This window comes from Nerophis ophidion, linkage group LG04, assembly GCF_033978795.1.
Source record: "Nerophis ophidion isolate RoL-2023_Sa linkage group LG04, RoL_Noph_v1.0, whole genome shotgun sequence".
Classification (NCBI taxonomy): domain Eukaryota; kingdom Metazoa; phylum Chordata; class Actinopteri; order Syngnathiformes; family Syngnathidae; genus Nerophis; species Nerophis ophidion.
In genome coordinates, this window is record NC_084614.1 from 68,696,777 (window position 1) to 68,710,190 (window position 13,414).

The 13,414-nt window shown below is 39.8% G+C and overlaps 1 protein-coding gene across 2 annotated transcripts in view; it reads left to right on the plus strand.

The window, feature by feature from the left end:
• Nucleotides 1–13,414, plus strand: part of tmem132e (transmembrane protein 132E) — a 975,100-nt gene that overhangs the window by 858,623 nt on the left and 103,063 nt on the right. For both annotated transcript variants that reach the window (XM_061898877.1, XM_061898876.1), the window contains exon 5: nucleotides 13,135–13,278. In XM_061898877.1, coding sequence (XP_061754861.1) covers nucleotides 13,135–13,278 — 144 coding nt within the window. The remainder of the gene's footprint in view (nucleotides 1–13,134; nucleotides 13,279–13,414) is intronic.

A 13,414-nucleotide genomic window follows, 5' to 3' on the forward strand; every position in this document is an offset into this window, starting at 1 on the left:
TATTCTCACAAAGATAAAATAAGTCAGATTTTTGGTTCGTTTAATAGTTAAAACAAATTTACATTACTGCAATCAGTTGATAAAACATTGTCCTTTACAATTATAAAAGCTTTTTTTTAAAAATCAGCTTGCATGTCAGCAGACTGGGGAAGATCCTGCTGAAATCCTATGTATTGAATGAATACAGAATCGTTTTGAATCGGGAAAATATGGTTTTTGAATCGAGAATCACGTTGAATCGAAAAAATCTATATATCATCGAATTGCGACCCCAAGAATCGATATTGAATCGAATCGTGGGACACCCAAAGATTTGCAGCCCTAATTAATACATTTCATTACTTCCCTTTATTTTCACATACAGTAATAAAAACACTCTTTTTTTAAAGGCCTACTGAAATGAGATTTCCTTATTTAAACGGGGGTAGCAGGTCCATTCTATGTGTCATACTTAATCATTTCGCGATATTGCCATATTTTTGCTGAAAGGATTTAGTAGAGAACATCCACGATAAAGTTTGCAACTGGAGAAAAGCCCTGCCTCTACCGGAAGTCGCAGACGATGACGTCACACGTGTGAGGGCTCCTCACATATTCACATTGTTGTTAATGGGAGCCTCCAACAAAAAGGGCCGAGAAAACGACAATTTCCCCATTAATTTGAGCGAGGATGAAAGATTCATGTTGGAGGATATTGATAGCGACAGACTAGAAAAAAAAAACCCCAAAAACGCGATTGCAATCGCGTTGCATTGAGACGGATTCATATGTTTTTACAGACATTTACTAGGATAATTCTGGGAAATCCTTTATCTTTCTATTGTGTTGCTAGTGTTTTGGTTAGTTTAACAGTACCTGATAGTCGGAAGTGTACGTCCACGGCAGGGTCTTGACGCTCAGTGTCTCAGGGAAGTCGACAGCAGCTGTACAGGAGGCAGAAGCTCAGCTGATCTCCGGTAAGTGGCGACTTTTAACCACAATTTTCTCACAGAAACCTGCTGGTTTCAACTCCTTGAATTTTAAACAAGGAATCCCCGTGTGTTTGTGTGGCTAAAGGCTAAAGCTTCCCAACTCCATCTTTCTACTTTGACTTCTCCAATATTAATTGAACAAATTGCAAAAGATTCAGCAACACAAATCTCCAAAATACTGTGTAATTATGCCGTTAAAGCAGACGACTTTTAGCTGTGTGTGTGTATGCAGCGCTCATATTCATAACAACCCGTGACGTCACGCGTACACGTCATCATTACGCGACATTTTCAAGAAAAAAGTCCCGGGAAATTTAAAATTGCAATTTAGTAAACTAAAAAGGCCATATTGGCATGTGTTGCAATGTTAATATTTCATCATTGATATATAAACCACCAGACTGCGTGGTGGGTAGTAGTGGGTTTCAGTAGGCCTTTAAGGTGTGGGGAGCATATATATCTAAGGTGGCGACTTATTTTGTAGCAGTAGTGACTTCCTTGTTCAATTACGGAATCCGGTCAACTTCCTTTGTTTTCACTTTATCGACAGTGCATGCAAGTGACGTTGGGGCCACATTGGGGCCACATTGGGCACCAATGTGGCTACATGGAGCCTGTGGGCGTTTCCAATTGAGTTGGATAAAGATCACATTTTACTTGGAATACAGTCGGCTGGAAAAAAAATCTGATTTAAAAAATATATATATATATATATATATAATGTGGGACATTTTGGCCTGCAGTGTAAACGTAGTCAGGGTGTAATCCCATTGGCTGCATTGTTAGCCACCTTGTACTTGAAGTCTTGTATGAGTTGCATTGCATAAAAAACGAAAACATATCAAATCGAACAATATTTAAATAGGACTTTCATACACAGGCAAGTGGCAAACACAAATTACTGCATAAAAAAAAATAGTAGAGAAGAAAACAAAAACACAGCACTATTGACAGTAACATAGCTAAAACAAAACACTGAGAATTTGAGGAAAAACACCACCTTCAAGGCGTCCACATTGGAGAATAACTAAAATGAACGCCATCTAAAAATAGTATAAAACCTGTAAAATCTGTGTAAAAATAAAATATAAATGTTAAATTAATACATTAATAAAAACACAACATTGAGAGAAAAACAGATAAGAATAGAAAACAACAGTAAAAAAATGTCAATGGTTTCTGGACTCCTGAGGCTCTCTGGCAGGCTGTTCTGCAGATGGGGGCTTCAGTGGCTCAAAGCCTCCTCACTATGGGTCTTTGTTCTGGTATTTGGTAAGGACAAAAGGCCATTGCAAGAGGACTTCAGATTCCGCAAGGGTTGATACAGTAAAAGCAGGTCAGATCTATAAGCCACAGGGCCATTAAGACAATTAAAAACTCATCATCGAACTTTAAAATCAACACTTAATCGGACGGGGAGCCAATGCAGCGACTTTAAAACTGGTGTAATGTGCTCCCGCCCTCTGGTCCTCGTGAGCGGAGTTTTGTAATAATTGTAGACCACACAGCAGGGCTTTAGAAGAGTCTAAAACGGCAGGAAATAAAAGCGTGCATTAGCACCTGTGTGGCCTGAGAGCGGAACAGGTAGATCACAGGTGTCAAACTCAAGGCCCGGGGGCCAGATCTGGCCCGCGGCATCATTTTATCTGGCCCGCAAACACCTGGAAATGATATGTCAATAAAGTCCTTAATATTTTCTCACTGAATGTAATTAATTAAAAAAAAAATTACAGAAAATTAATATGTACTGCTTGAAATTGCATGCCTTTTAAACTTTAATAGTATCCATTATTGCAATAAATATTACAGTATATTATCATACTAAGTCCTTAATATTTTCTCACTGAATGTAATTCATTTTAAAAATTTTGACAGAAAATTAATATGTACTGCTTGAAATTGCATGCCTTTTAAACTTTAATAGTATCAATTATTGCAATAAATATTACAGTATATTATCATACTAAGTCCTTAATATTTTCTCTCTGAATGTAATTAATTTTAAAAATTTTGACAAAAAATGAATATGTACTGCTTGAAATTGCATGCCTTTTAAACTTTAATAGTATCTGTTATTGCAATAAATATTACAGTATATTATCATACTTTCCACACATGTTTTTGTCTAAATAAAAATAAAAACTTAAATATTTGCTCGACTTATGACTTTACAGAAAACTATCCATCAAACTAATAAAAATGACAATACATTTTTCGGTGTTCTTTACAGCATGTTACTGTAAATAAAAAAAATATATAAACATGTTTTGCGTTCGAATTCTGTTGACTGAGCTGCCATATTTTTACTGTAAAATCTTGTTTTTAACGGTGTTTTACTGTAAATGGAAAAACAACACATTTGTTTTTACGGTAGAAAAACTGGCAGCTAAGTTGCCAGAATAAAAAAAGAACTTGTACTTTTTTTCCATTAACAATATAATGTTGTAAAAAAAACAATTTAAATGTAATAGTAAAATTCTGGCAACTAAGCTGGAAGCTTTTTCACTAAAAAAACAAACAAACAAAAAAAACGGTGGTACTTTTTTTATATGTACCGTAAAATATTGTAAGGAATAAAAAAAAAAAAAATTTTTATAGTCATATGTTGTGAATGTGAAGTTTTTACTGTAAAATTGGCAGTCTACTTAAAACAATAATAACAATAATAATTAATAATGAAATCCAGAGGTAAATTCCTACATTATTCACTGTTACATCCCTGGGGTGGAGGCAGGGGTTGTTTTGTGAATGATAGGCAAAATGTACACGGAGGCAGAGGGGTTAGTGCGTCTGCCTCACAATACGAAAGTCCTGCAGTCCTGGCTTCAATCCCAGGCTCGGGATCTTTCTGTGTGGAGTTTGCATGTTCTCCCCGTGAATGCGTGGGTTCCCTACGGGTACTCCGGCTTCCTCCCACCTCCAAAAACATGCACCTGGGGATTTGTTGATTGGCAACACTAATTTGGCCTTAGTGTGTGAATGTGAGTGTGAATGTTGTCTATCTGTGTTGGCCCTGTGATGAGGTGGCGACTTGTCCAGGGTGTACCCCGCCTTCCGCCCAATTGTAGCTGAGATAGGCTCCAGCGCCCCCCGCGACCCCAAAAAAGGGAATAAACGGTAGAAAATGGATGGATGGATGGAAGGCAAAATTCCCCAAAAAGTGCGATTCTTCTTGAAGCGAGCTGAAGTTTGTCTTGGACTATGCGACTCAAGCTTGTCCTAATAGCTAAAGTATAGTCTCTAAACTGGCAACACTGATCTTTCCGGCTATATATGTTTATTACCTGGCACACCAATTTAGTTGTGGCATGTTTATTAATGAACGTGCATTATATCAAAAAAATTAGACTGGAATTTTTCTGTGAATAATTAGGATTAAACGCCCCACAGGGCCCCCCCGTGGCTCACTTGGGCAATGTGCTTGTAGATCCCAGGAGATAGGATGGTGTTGATTAAGAGAGGCTGATGATGCTTACGTAACAGCTGATCAAAGTTTGACTGGAACATTTCTGCAGGCCACCGTCTTTTTATGCCCCCCATTCCCAACATGTCACTGTTTTCCTCGTTCACATACTTCTCTCACTAATGAGATCCAGCAGCATGTTACATAACGGCCTCCTTCAAAGAATGTTACGGCAGGAGAAACCACACCGCTGCTGCCGCGACACCTGGGAATTATAATTATGGATTGTCCACACGAGGAGCAGCGCGGCGTGACCTTACCCATCGATCAGTCGCCAAACTGCGACTCGATTAACATTAGAGCGTCTGCCCAACAAAGCCTTTGTTTATTCTGTTTGGGCGGGGCGACGCTCGATGCGTTAATGGACTCCGGTTGTTTGTTTTCATTTGCTTGACTTCCGCGGACGTCCTCAAGGCCGCAAAGTCAATGAACTTCGGAGGGAAGTGTCCAACGTGGCCTCTGGAACTGCAGTTTTTTAATGTGAGAGATGTGTAGCAGCTTGAGAAAAATAAATATCGATGTATTAATCTACAAAACCCAAAACTCGTGAAGTTGCACATTGTGTAAATGGTAAATAAAAACAGAATACAATGATTTGCAAATTATTTTCTACTTATATTCAATTGCTCTCTACAGCAAAGACAAGATATTTAATGTTCGAACTGAGATTTTTTTTTTTGCAAACAATCATTAACTTGGAATTTAATGGCAGCAACACAATGCAAAAAAGTTGGCACAGGGGCATTTTTACCACTGTGTTACATGGCCTTTCCTTTTAACAACACTCAGTAAACATCTGGGAACTGAGGAGACCAATTTTTGATGGTCGATTATACAGATATAGCGACCAACTGTAGTTACTGACAGCGGTTTTCCGAAGTGTTCCTGAGCCCATGTGGTGATATCCTTTACACACTGATGTCGGTTTCTATGCAGTACCGTGCGATCGAATGTCATGGGCTTAGCCACTTACTTGCAGTGAATTCTTCAGATTCTCTGAACCTTTTGATGATATTACGGACCATAGATGGTGAAATCCATAAATTCCTTGCAATAGCTGGTTGAGAAATGTTGTTCTTAAACTGTTGGAAAATTTGCTCACGGAGTTGTTCACAAAGTGGTGACCCTCGACTCACCCTTGTTTGTGAATGACTGAGCTTTTCATGGAAGCTGCTTTTATACCCAATCATGGCACCCACCTGTTAAAAAATTAAAGTACCAATCATTGTCACACACACACACTAGGTGTGGCGAAATTTGTCCTCTGCATTTGACCCATCCCTTTGTTCACCCCTGGGAGGTGAGGGGAGCAGTGGGCAGTAGCGGTGCCGCGCCCGGGAATCATTTATGGTGATTTAAACCCCCATTCCGAACCTTGATGGTGAGTGCCAAGCAGGGAGGTAATGGGTCCCATTTTATAGTCTTTGGTATGACTCGGCCGGGGTTTGAACTCCCAACCTACAGTATCAGGGCGGACACTCTAACCACTAGGCCACTGAGTAGGTTCGTTCCCAATTAGCCTGTTCACCTGTGGGATGTTCAAAATAAGTGTTAAATGAGCATTCCTCAACTTTCTCAGTCTTTTTTGCCACTTGTGCCATCTTTTTTTAAACATGTTGCAGGCATCAAGTTCCAAAAAAAAAATAACGTTTTCCACTTCAAACGTTAAGTATCTTGTCTTTGCAGTCTTTTCAGTTGAATATAGTTTGAAAAGGATTTCTAAATCATTGTATTTTGTTTTTATTTAATATTTACACAACATGCCAACTTCACTGGTTTTGGGTTTTGTAGATTTAAAATAGATAAAGGTGACAATTTAGTACATGTCAACAATTGGTTTAAAAAGACCCATTATCAGTTAATTGAACATTTATTTGTTTATTTACAACAAACACATTTATTTGGTTAAAATTAACATTTTGTTTCAATGTGAAAAAAATAAGACCGATCACTTATAAGTGTGAGAGGTCTTAAGGTGGGGTACAGCAGGTATCATATGTGAGCAGATAATACCGTATCATTTCTTTCTTTTGGCGACTTCTCATGTCGTGAGTGCACTTTTCACTCACGCTTTAAGTGCGGGACAAGGAAAAACTCACCTACACCCTGTGCAGTGTATAATAGATGTGCTGTACAAAGATGAATTGTTGCTAATTGACATCATTGTACATTTCAACCCAAGTATTTTCTTGTGACATTTGTAGCAAAAATAATGAAATAACTATTGTTAATTAAATGAAAGGCTCACTTCATTCAAAAACAGCTTAAATGTTGTTAGCTTGTGAAAAGTCACGTTGGAGTGCAGTCATTATTCCCGTATTTTTTTAGTGCACGCAACGTGGCACACGATTACAGTCAACATGACAAGTTGATCATGAAAGAACTAATTAACAACAGCGGAAATGAAGGGAAATTACTTTCTTTTTTTTTTTAGATGTGATGATGAAGGCCTTAAATTGCTTGGAAGCGGATAAAGTGTTCAGTCATGTTAGCGGGGAACTGCACTTTTTTGGGGGGAATTTTGTCTTATCATTCACAATATTTAGACGAGCAAACATAAATGTTTTTTTCCCTTTCTTTATTCTTTCTAACTCATAAATAAGAACTATCAAAAGTCAGCTAACAATGGAGGGTAATGCGAGTCACTAGTCTAGTCGCTCTAAAAATCATCCCAAAACCTCCCTCATTGTTTTATCTACACACTGTAAGTATGCATGTAATGTAGTACCATTCATAATAACATGTAATATTTACGTATTTTGCACATTTTAAGCATGCGGCGGCGCAGTAATTTCACAGACGCTTAAAAAACGTTTGCTTTTCCCTTCAACAACAACAACACGAGCGTGTATCATGCAGCAGTTTCGCTAAGTACTGAACAGGATGTACAAACTACAAATATAATGACACAATCCAATGTCAAAGATGACATGGTGACATCTTTCTACCATACAGGAATAAGGCGTGTGAAGTAAAGCGAAATGAATTATATTTATGTAGCACTTTTTCTCTAGAGACTCAAAGCACTTTACATTGTGGAACCCATTTTTTTTACATCTTTGAGTTACATTTAAGGCACTAGAAGCAAGTGGTTAAGTGTCCAAGTGCCCAAGGACGCAATGGCAGTGACGCGGATGACGGAAGCGGGAATCGAACCTACAACCCCTAAGTTGCTGGCCCAGCCGCCCTATCAACCGAGCCACCACAGTGGTCACCAACCTTTTCGAGCCCAAGATGCCTGGTGTGTGTGTGTGTGTGTGTGTGTGTGTGTGTGTGTGTGTGTGTGTGTGTGTGTGTGTGTGTGTGTGTGTGTGTGTGTGTGTGTGTGTGTGTGTGTGTGTGTGCGTGCTAAAATGTGTATATGTGTATTAGTATGTATGTGTATACATGTATACACGCATATGTGTGTATAAATGTTTATGTATATACCGTATTTCCTTGAATTGCCGCCGGGGCGCTACTTAATTTAAAACCTCTTCTCACTCCTGCGCTTACCAAAGGCATGCGGTAAAAGTAAGCATGCGCTAATTATTTTAAAACCTCTTCTCTCTCCAGCACTTACCAAAGGTATGCAGTAAAAGTAAGCATGCGCTAATTATTTTAAAACATCTTCTCTCTCCAGCACTTACCAAAGGTATGCAGTAAAAATTTGAGTGTGGTGTAAGCTTGGACCTTAAATCTTACTGAATAGCTCTTACTCTTCTTCCCTTTATGCGATTTCAAATTACCTGTATTGAAATCAGCCTCCTCCATTTTGAAAACGATGACATGGGAAGTGTCACTTGTGACGTCACGAGTTTGACCAGGCGGTAATACTAAGCATGCGCTAATTATTTTTGGTAAGTGAGTTTGACCCGGCAGTAATTCAAGGCAGGCGCATACTATATGCGTTGCGGCAATTCAAGGAAATACGGTATGTGTATATGTATGTATGTCTATATGTATATGTGTGTGTGTCCGTGTAAAAATGTATATGTGTATATATATATATGTATGTGTATATGTGTGTATATATTTATGTATATATACCTTTATATGTATATTTATATGTATATACAGTGGGGCAAAAAAGTATTTAGTCAGGCACCGATTGTGCAAGTTCTCCCACTTAAAATGATGACAGAGGTCTGTAATTTTCATCATAGGTACACTTCAACTGTGAGAGACAGAATGTGAAAAAAAAAATCCAGGAATTCACTGTGTAGGAATTTTAAAGAATGTATTTGTAAATTATGGTGGGAAAATAAGTATTTGGTCAACCATTCAAAGCCCTCACTGATGGAAGGAGGTTTTGGCTCAAAATCTCACGATACATGGCCCCATTCATTCTTTCCTTAACACGGATCAATCGTCCTGTCCCCTTAGCAGAAAAACACCCCCAAAGCATGATGTTTTCACCCCCATGCTTCACAGTAGGTGTGGTGTTCTTGGGATGCAACCTCAGTATTCTTCTTCCTCCAAACACGATGAGTTGAGTTTATACCAAAATGGATACATGGATGATACAGCAGAGGATTGGGAGAATGTCATGTGGTCAGATGAAACCAAAATAGAACTTTTTGGTATAAACTCGTTGTGTTTGGAGGAAGAAGAATACACTCTTGTCAGTTCCTGTTTTTTCACTCCCTGCTTTGTTTCCATGACAACCCATTAGTTTTCACCTGTCCTCATGTCACGGACCTGATTCATTTGGATTCATGCACCTGTTAATCACCACAGCACTATTTAAGCCTGCAGTTGCCAGGCAGTCAGCGTGGCGACATCAACCTCTACACACACTTGTTATTCATGCTGATGATCCATGCTGCTCTTTTTCATGCTCTTTTCTCGTTCCAAGTAAGTTTTTCTTTATTCATGCCATAGTTTGCAAGTTTTGTTTTATGTCCATAGTTTTGCCTTTGTGGTAGTTTTGTTTTCTTAGCCAAGTTTTGAACCTCTGCTGAGAGCGCCTTTCGTTTGTTCTTTTTTTTTTTGAGTTAAGATTAAAATCATGTTTTTACCTTCACGTCATGTCCGACCGATCCAGTCGCTTTGCACCACGGTAAAACAATCCGAATCATACATACTTTACTAATCCCCGAGGGGGAATCGCTCATCCATGCAAACTGGACACTGGCCGAGAGTTGGTTGGCGGCCTCTTGGTTGCTTTGTTAGGTCTGCTCCTGTCTCTGGCCATGCTCCCTCTACCCCAGCGGACGATGGCGTGGAACACCGCAGAGGCCACCACAGTGTATATGTTTCTTTTACTTTTAATTCATAGCATTATGTAGAAGTGGCTGGTTGCATCAGCTCTGCTCTTTAATGTCTTTAATGTTATTTGTTTTCTTTGATGTTGTAAGAGCGATGTCTACTATGGCTATGAGTAGTTTTTTTTTCCCCTTGAGCACAAATCACACCAAAGTCCACGTATTGACAGGGTGTACCCCGCCTTCCGCCCGAATGTAGCTGAGATAGGCTCCAGCACCCTCCGCCACCCCAAAAGGGACAAGCGGTAGAAAATGGATGGATGGACAGATGTATATAGAGTATTTTTGGTGGTTTTTGGATGTTTTTTTACAGGCCTTTTTGTGGATGCATTATTGTTTTGAGCTTGAGTTTGAGTTTAAGTTTATTTCGAACATGCAAGCATACAACATGATACATCACAATTTCCAGTTTCATATTGTACTTCTATTAGCTGCATTGCCGTATATTACAAAATATAATACATAAAAAAAAGAAAAAAAAAAGCATTCTTTTATAGGAATTGTTTATGATAGACAACATTTAAAAAAAAGTGCAGTTTCCCTTATAAGCTGTTCATTTAAAAAGTAGAATGTCGTTATTGCCTCCTTGTTTGTTCTCTAATGTAAACACCTATCTTTGCATCGTGGTGTTTTTAGAGCTAAAAGGTCAACGTGGCGCCTCAGGACACTCGACTACTTCTTTGTTTATTTTCGTAAAGGGTATGCGCCTTGACAACACAAACACCGCGTAATATCCGACAAGGGGGGCCCTCACGTGTCGCCGCGCTCCGCGTGCCCATTGTGATTTAAAGAAGCGTGCCAGGCTGATATTTAAATGTTCTACTTTTTGATTAAAGGGGAAACGTATTCTCTCTCTGTCTCTCTCTCTCTCTCTCTCTCTCTCTCTCTCTCTCTCTCTCTCTCTCTCTCTCTCTCTCTCTCTCGTGAGCCAAAGCAAATGAGAGAACTTGTTAGCCCGCTGCACCCGACACGAATTGTGGGAGAGTTAATGAAGTGATGAACTGAAGGTCTGCCGCGTCTTTTAATTGGCTCTTTGCCTTCCAAATACAAAGCAGATTGGATGACAGTGTTGGTCTTGTTAGGGCCTGCAAGCCTTTGAGCTTCTCAACGCTTGCAGTCGCCTCTTGCAGGTTGTTTTTAGTTTGTCACCTTTTCCATTTGTCAGGCCAGAGTAACAAAACAGAAAAAGATATTTGATTGGTCGAGAGAAATGTATCGCTTCAGTGGTTGATTTAACACTTCTTGAAGTAATGGAACCAAAATTAAGCGCACTACTTGGCTGCAAGTAGTTCCCTGCTTATGTAAAGAAGAAGACTGTTTTTGTTCCTTTTCCATTGTATGAAAAATATTATACAAAATTATTATTACTTATCCTGCGATGAGGTGGCGACTTGTCCAGGGTGTACCCCGCCTTCCGCCCGATTGTAGCTGAGCTAGGCGCCAGCGCCCCCTGCAACCACTAAAAGGGAATAAGCTGTAGAAAATGGATGGATGGTTTATTACTTATCAAAGTAATGATAATATAAACAACCTTTTTTTTCCCATTGTGATTGTTCAAGCAAAAGATCATGTTTAAACAAACAATTATTTTTCACTTATTTAGTGAAAAAGTTTTTTTTGTATGCCATATTCATAAAAGTTTAATGCAGAACAGTGCTATTATATTAAAGGCCTACTGAAATGAGATTTTCTTATTCAAACGGGGATAGCAGGTCCATTCTATGTGTAATACTTGATCATTTCGTGATATTGCCATATTTTTGCTGAAAGGATTTAGTAGGGAACATCCACGATGAAGTTTGCAACTTTTGGTCGCTAATAAAAAAAGCCTTGCCTGTACCGGAAGTAGCAGACGATATGCGTGTGACGTCACGGGTTGTGGAGCTCCTCACATCCTCACATTGTTTACAATCATGGCCACCAGCAGCGAGAGCGATTTGGACCGAGAAAGCGACGATTTCCCCATTAATTTGAGCGAGGATGAAAGATTCGTGGATGAGGATAGTGAGAGGGAAGGACTAGAAAAAAGAAGAAAAAAAGACAGGGCAGTGGGAGCGATTCAGATGTTATTAGACAGATTTACTAGGATAATTCTGGAAAATCCCTTATCTGCTTATTGTGTTATAAGTGTTGTAGTGAGATTATACTGTCGTACTTGAAAGTCGGAGGGGTGTGGCCACGGGTGTGGTGACTGCCAGTGTCTCTGAGGGAAGCCACGGAGGAGGCAAGAGAGTCGCAGCTGCCTCTTTGACATTTCTACTGTAAGAGCCGACTTATTACCATCGCGCAGTTAAACAGTATTCTGGACATCTGTGTTGCTGAATCTTTTGCGATTTGTTCAACTAATAATGGAGAAGTCAAAGTAGAAAGATGGAGTTGGGAAGCTTTAGCCTTTAGCCACACAAACACACGGTGATTCCTTGTTTAAAATTCCCGGATGTGAAGCTTTACTATGGATCAGAGCGGTCAAGCGAACATGGTTCCCGACCACTTGTCAACCGGCAGGTTTCGGTGAGAAACCTGCCGTGGAGATCTGTGGAGTTTGCGCCGTCCTTGTATCTGCCGTCGACTTCCCTCAGACACTGGCCTCAAGACACCCGTGGACACACCCCTCCGACTATCAAGTACTATTTAACTCACTAAAACACTAGCAACACAATAGAAAGATAAGGGACTTCCCAGAATTATCCTCGTAAATGTGTCTAAAAACATCTGACTCGTCCCAATGCAATCGACTTTTTTTTTTTAAATTATTTTATTTATTTATTTTTTTCTAGTCTTTCGCTATCAATATCATCATCCACGAATCTTTCATTCTTGCTCAAATTAATGGGGGAATTGTCATTTTCTCGGTCCGAATAGCTCTTGCTGCTGGAAGCTCCCATTACAAACAATGTGAGGACGTGAGGAGCCCTCACCCTTGTGACGTCATCGTCTGCGACTTCCGGTAAAGGCGAGGCTTTTTTATCAGCACCAAAAGTTGCGAACTTTATCGTCGATGTTCTCTACTAAATCCTTTCAGCAAAAATATGGCAATATCGCGAAATGATCAAGTGTGATAGATAGAATAGACCTACTATCCACGTTTAAATGAGAAAATGTTATTTCAGTAGGCCTTTAAATTAGTTTTGTTGGCCTTGACCTTCCTTTCCTGTCATTTGGTTTCTTGGTGACGATTTGAACCTTGAGTTGGGATTGAGACACAGACCTGCTGGCACTCAATAAAGACCAAAGTTTGATTGTTCTTTGAATTTCAGCTTTTTCATCCTTGCCCCTCGCTAGAGCAAAAACTGCATTTGAAGTATAGTTGATGTAATCCGTTGCAAGGCACCTCCCGCTAAAACGTCACCTGGGAGGTCTGATGTTTTTTTTACCGAATACGGGCATGTGTAATCAACGCTGACGAAACCTGATGGAAAATGTCCTTTTTTTTTATGTCTGCCTTCTCTCGCAGGACACCGAGATCATCAATACGGCCATCCTGACGGGCCGCACGGTGGCCATCCCCGTCAAGATGGTCTCCATAGAGATGAACGGCGCGGTCACGGACGTCTCGGCCTTCGTGCAGTGCAAGTCGTCCAACGAAGACATCGTTAAGGTAGGCCAAACCTGATTTCTTCAACCTGCCGCCCGCTTTCTGTCTGCCCGAGAAAGTCAATTTGCGGACAAGTAATCTCTTTACTTGCCGCTTAATACAGAAGAGTGGCGCTGCTCAGTGAGTGTGTGTGTGTGTG